At 45.1% G+C, this 6,000-nt stretch overlaps 1 protein-coding gene across 1 annotated transcript in view; it reads left to right on the top strand.

Moving 5' to 3' along the window:
* Positions 1–1,616: 1,616 nt before the first annotated feature.
* Positions 1,617–6,000, top strand: part of itga5 (integrin, alpha 5 (fibronectin receptor, alpha polypeptide)) — a 31,580-nt gene continuing 27,196 nt past the window's right edge. Inside the window, exon 1 of the mRNA XM_076166196.1 lies at positions 1,617–2,069. Coding sequence (XP_076022311.1) covers positions 1,861–2,069 — 209 coding nt within the window. The 5' untranslated portion in view covers positions 1,617–1,860. The remainder of the gene's footprint in view (positions 2,070–6,000) is intronic.

The raw sequence follows: 6,000 nt of genomic DNA, 5'->3' as shown, positions 1-6,000 counted from the left end.
TTCGCCAGAGCCAATTACGCCTCACCCGAAGCAGAACAGGGTCTAACTTCACACACAAACTATGCTAACGGCCCACACTTGTGTACTCTGGCTTGCACGTGAGGTTACTACTGGGTGCTACACACACTTAGTGAAGGGAAAGAGAGAGCAATATAAAATAAGGTTCATTTCTCTCGCGTCCTGGATAACCATGTGTATCCCTGTAAGTTCAGATCACTAAATCATCAGAGCGGCAAATTTACAGACATATCATCTATTTACCATATATTTGGCTTTCCTCCTCTGACTGACCTCATGCATGAGGTCACAGGACTGTGAATAACGGACTATGATGACTACCTCTGGTCACACTCCGGAATATCCAGACACATAACTCAAGGTGACACAGGCACAGACACACATACCATTTAAAACGCATCAGTATGTTAGTGGCAACTGCAAGAACCAAATCCCATGATTCCTGTGGGAAAGTTTATTTGAACAAACTCTGAATCAGTTTGATGGTTACGTGATCCGACTTTGGATGGTAAACTTTTCCTTGATCTGTGTGGCATTCATCTGCAAACTCATCCTGTCCTCCTAAAACAGAGTGGGAGAATGAGAGCACTCCAGGATTAGGACTCCTAGTGCGCCCGACAGCTGTGAACTGGCCCCCCAGACACTCTGGGTTACTCCCATCAGCCTCCCGTTGGACTCCGCTCCCTCTGCCGGGAGCTTCAGGCTGGTTATAAATATGATCAGCACTTGACTTGAGAGGTCCTATGCTGTTACTGCCACACAGCCAAATTTGGCCCCTGCGTTCAATCCCAGAGGCTTGAAGTGAATCAACTAAACCAACAGTGACTAATTCCAGCCTGCTTGCGTACGTTTATTAAAGGTCTCATTTCAGTGAGCTGTTGCTTTTCGCAGCCTTACCACTTTACAACTGCGCCGGTCCCGTGTGACCCAGAAGCGGTAATACAAAATCTTCCCACACCCCCACCAGCACCAGAGAACTTCAGAGGCCTCAAACAGCTTAACGCTCTAATTAGTTAGAAATACATGTGGATCCAAATTGAAGGTATAATTAGTGCTGAGTTGTTTGAAGCAGTTGTTGCTTTACATTTTGGGAGTTTTTTTGTTATTTAGCCAGTGTATAAGCCCTTGAGTTCATGAACTAGCATACAATAAATTACGGATAAATGCCAATGGAAGCATTAAATAGTGGAAAATGTTAACAGACCCAAACAGAGAGGAAAAACAACTCTCGGAACAGTTTAGATTCCCGGCTTATCAGTCCAAACCTTGTGCAGTGATAAAGATCAAACACTGATGAACAAGTTTCATTGACCTTTCCATCACCACCAGGCTGTAACTCTCTGCCAGTGACGTCACGCTGAAAATTCCACGATAACTAAACGAGGCAAGAGCCTATTGCATCCATTGTTCACGTGGTTAATAATCTTTGCATCGCTATCTCAGTCTAAACTCAGTTGCAGAAGGACTTGATTTTTGACCACATTTGTAAACAACTCCAACTCTGTAGAAGTGATCCTACAAAGCTCCTCCTCTTCCAAACTTTGTCGCGGCTGTGGGAACTCCCTGTGCCGTGATTAGGTGAGCAGAGGAGGCGGAGGGCTGGGTGAGAGAGCGAGAGGAGAGAAGGAGAAAGAGGAAGAGGAGTGAGGACGCACAGAGGAGCTGACGGAGCAACTAATGATCATACTGGCCGCTTAAAGAGTTACAGGGATGCACTCTTAGCCCGCGACCCGGAGATTTGAACACACGGTGGACGTTTTCTTTTTTTTGGGGACAGGTTCGCCTCTCACACCAAACTTTTAGTGGATTAATTTATTCTTATTCTTATTCTTATAATAAAAAATGTTGTTGGGACGATTCCGCGTAAAGACGCCGGGCAGAGCGGCCCCGCATGTCCGCTCTCTCCTTTGTAGCGTCGTTGTGTTGCTCTGTGTGTCCGAGCCGCTCTGTAAGGCGTTCAACCTGGACGTGGAGAACCCGGCGGTGTACAGCGGACCCAAAGGAAGCCACTTCGGATATGCAGTGGACTTTTATTTGGCGGATTCATCCAGGTGAGTTTCATATCAAATGTTGCAAACTGAGCCATGTAGAGTGGAGAAGGAGAGTATGAAGGGGCTACGAGCAGGAATGTTTCAAAACAGCCTGCAAAGCCCAAACATTTGTTTATAGTTTAATGTGACCGCTTAATGATGCCCAGTTGCGTTACATGCTGCGCGCACAGTGCAAACTTTCCATCGGATTTAATGTGGGCATCAGGACATTTACAGCCCTTCGATTAATGTTACCAAGTGAGTTTTCCAAATCCGAAAAGGGGGGGAATGTGATTTATTAGGGGGTTGTTCTCTTGGCTCTGGTACCAAATCATGGGTTTCTGTGTTTACTCTCTGGAGAGACGCGTTTTACGCACGACGCACACGCCCTCGGTGCGTATGCAATTCATTACAATCTTACATGTTTGTGGGGAATTTACTTTCTGATGTAATGTCTGAAGCCGTCACGATACCGTTATCATAGAATAAAGAGTTAACATACGCCAGGAGTTAACACGAATCAAACAAAACAAAACCCAGAGCTCTTAAATTCTAATCTGATTTTCGTTCAAAATGACTGAATTTAATTCTGACCTTTTAATCTGTTAAATCTTTAAAGCCTTTTAACTGCGACCTGTAGCAATCACATCTTATCGGTCTGAAATGCTTGAGCTGGCTGTGATGCTTCTTGGCTCAGCAGGGATGTGATTTCTGTGGGTCAGCATGCTGTGACTGTCTCAACATTCCTGCATGCATTGGCTCCATTAGTCCTCCAGAAAAGCTTTTTGGCATCATTGTGGGACTTCAGCTCATGACATGCCTGTGGTCAAGTATAATACCCAACACCAATCTGAAGAGAATATAAATGCAGCGATTCAAGACTTCATGTCTGTCGGACAGTATGTTCAAATGTCCAACAGTAACATCAATTAGTTTGTTTGCTTGTCGAAGGATACAGTAAAAACCAGGAATGAGTTGATTTTGTTGCTGTTCTACGTCTTGGGGCTTTAACTCGACCCTGCATTGGTAATAATTATTAATTCAAGGTTATGCAGCCATCCAAGGTTTGCCCAGACATAATCAAGACTTCCTGGCTGAGTCTGGGTCTGCTGAGCACCAACAGTGTCTCAGCCCACCGTTCAACCAGCCAGCATGCTGGGATTTGAGGAAGGGCTTTGTGCCGAGTGGGCCGCCAGCAGCAGCTCCAGTTTCCCTGTTTCTCCTCCCCACTGCCCTGGACAGCAGACACTCAGACAAGGGAAGGTTTCCCCCCCTCTTTCCCTGGCCCTCACTGTCTCTGTAAAAGTCTGCAACTATTGGTCTTTGTTTCTCTGCCTGGGAAGCAAAGGGCTTCAGGAAAGCCGTATGATTTAAGATGTGAAGGTTGTAGACACCAGTCACCTCTCTGGTCTCTCCTCTATTCCCCCTCCCCGCTTCCTCCCTATTCTGATGTCATTCTTCTGGGCTTTTTTATTCATCCATCCCTCGGATTTTCCCTCACCCTCTGGTCCTCCCCCCGCATCATCTCTCCTTGTCTCATTAAGTATGAGACAGAGTAGACGTCATCTAAGCCATGATTTAATCTTCTCTTTACAGTTGAGACATCATGCCTATGGAGGAGGAGATGAGACAATGGCATGTATGTTTTAAAGGCAGCTTCCTACCACTTGGCGCTCTGTAATGTGGATGATATGTATTCAGGAGTCAAATGTTAACCTAAACAAAGTATGAGAAGGCAGATTTAAGACTATGCATCATCACTTTATCTGCAAACCACATATACCTCCTACTACTACTCATCAAAAGTTTCTTGGAACCCATCACATCAAAACACATCAACAGAATCATGGAGCGGGTCTCTGTTATCTCCTGTGTTGGCCATCACATCATTATCGCCCACAGCGTGGAGACATGTGGGAGTAGCTGGAATCCTAGGGAGAGGTCAGCTGAGGGTTACACTGGGAGTTTCTCCGTGTCAGGCTGAGCTGCTGTAACATGAGCAGTCAAGCCCAGCTCTGAACTTAACAAATTAAAATAATTGTCTTGCTAATCCTTTACTATTGATAAGCTTTCGTCAAATTCAGTTGCTGTAGAGGGTGTAAATGCTAAAGAGGATGCTGTGTCTCTACACACGGTCTACATACACAAAGACTGTCTTTCTCCTGCTTTGACACTGGGCATTGACAATGAGTTTATATATGCTGGTCTGGCGAGCCCCTTGGCGTAGGGAAATGGAATCAAATCTGAACACAAGCAGAAGGCCACCGTGAAAGAACGCCTGAGGATAAGATCTGTGAACAGTGCGAGATGACCTTTTGTCACATACACACAAGAAGGGCCAGATTATATATGGCACCCTGTCCGGTTTGTATGTTATTTCAAGGTCAGTAAATTTGTGAAAGTTGGCCTTAATAGCAAAAGTCCATATCCTCCATGACAAGACTTTGTGACAACTTACTCTCTCCCCCAAACACTCCATATTGCAAGACCCCTCGGACTTTCTCTTGTGCCAGGCAGGAATAAGGGAGGGGATCACATCGAGATAGAAAGGGTCGAAGGTCGCTGGCTGTAAATAATAGCAAACTGGGCTGTCGTGGGATGTATGGAAAGACCAAACAATTTGTGATGCCGGTTAACAAGTCAAGGTAATTCAGAAATTGGCTCCAGAGACAGAAAAAGTATTTAAAATTCGGACTTCATTCTGATTCGCTGGCATATTCTAATGGCACAGACTGAGAAAGGAACGCCATTAAACAGCTATGGAATCCTGTAATGGAATCCCCTCTGATGGAGTTACTAATATGTTCCAGTCCACCCACATGTTGGTGATGTGCTTAGCTCACAGATACTTTGGCCGTGACGAGCACATGTCGAGGTCATGCAGTCCATGTAGATTACTCTCCTGGAGTTTACTCACTCAAACATGGTTACTGTTGAACTAATATTGACATTGGACTGGGGTCTCTTTTGGCCACTAAAACAGCAAGTTTGGCTCTGTCGTCTCCACCACGGTCCTTCTCCATGCACGATCAGTCCCATTCCTGTGATTGGTTTGAGTCCTTGTTTCAGACGTGTTTGTCTAAGTGTTCGAGTTGTGTGAACGCAGCTTGAGTCTTCGGGCTCGCCAAGGTTTTCTTCATCCATGTTTTCAGTGAACATTAGAAGCGTTCACTTGCAAGACAATGGGGCCTATTGTCTGACAGAAACAAAGACATTGTTTACTGTTTTACATTGGAGGAACTTTCGCTATGACTCATTTCTTATTGGCCATTGGAAAGGCCTAAATCTTCTTTTTTTTACGCTTTGTAGACGCCTTTGAGAATCAGACCTGTAGGTTGGTAACATTTAGAGTCTCTTACCATAAAGGTCAAGTAGCCCTCATGACACAGGCTTCACAGCAGTCTGTCTCTAGCAGAAACTGCCTGTCTAGGTTTTACAGGTTTGCTGGTAAAAGGGGGTTAATATAATGAGACTGTGTGTGTTTCTCACTGGAAAAAGATGTCGGCATGGATGGTGACGATGTGTTTAAAGGGCCTGTGGACTCTTGTGTCATGTCTGCTGTATAGGGCTTGAATGCCCCAGAGGATACCCTGTCTACTGTGGAGTGCAGTCAGCTATTGGTCGAGGTCGCCCTGACTCATACTTTGTAAGATGTAATCTCTGCCTGCCCACAGGTCTGGTTTGTTTTAACCCTAGGTCACAAAATGACTCACAATTTGGTAACTTGATAAAGGCTATCCTTTATAGAGGCATACACCAGTGACGTCATCAGCCACTTGTGCTTTGAGATGGTATAATGTCTAATATTTAAATCGGTGAACAGTTGCCCTCTTTGGGATGGAAATGAGAATTAACCTCTGGCCATTATTGTGGATTTGTGTGTTTATATGAATGTTTGGGTGTGGCTGGAGATGGAGGGGGGCACAGACAAAGTGTTCCAACAGCTGCTGCA

The sequence above is a fragment of the Genypterus blacodes genome, unplaced genomic scaffold (assembly GCF_046128005.1).
Source record: "Genypterus blacodes isolate CSIRO-AG114 ecotype Tasmania unplaced genomic scaffold, CSIRO-AGI_Gbla_v1 ptg000156l_1, whole genome shotgun sequence".
Classification (NCBI taxonomy): domain Eukaryota; kingdom Metazoa; phylum Chordata; class Actinopteri; order Ophidiiformes; family Ophidiidae; genus Genypterus; species Genypterus blacodes.
This window is presented reverse-complemented; position numbering and strand designations above follow the sequence as displayed.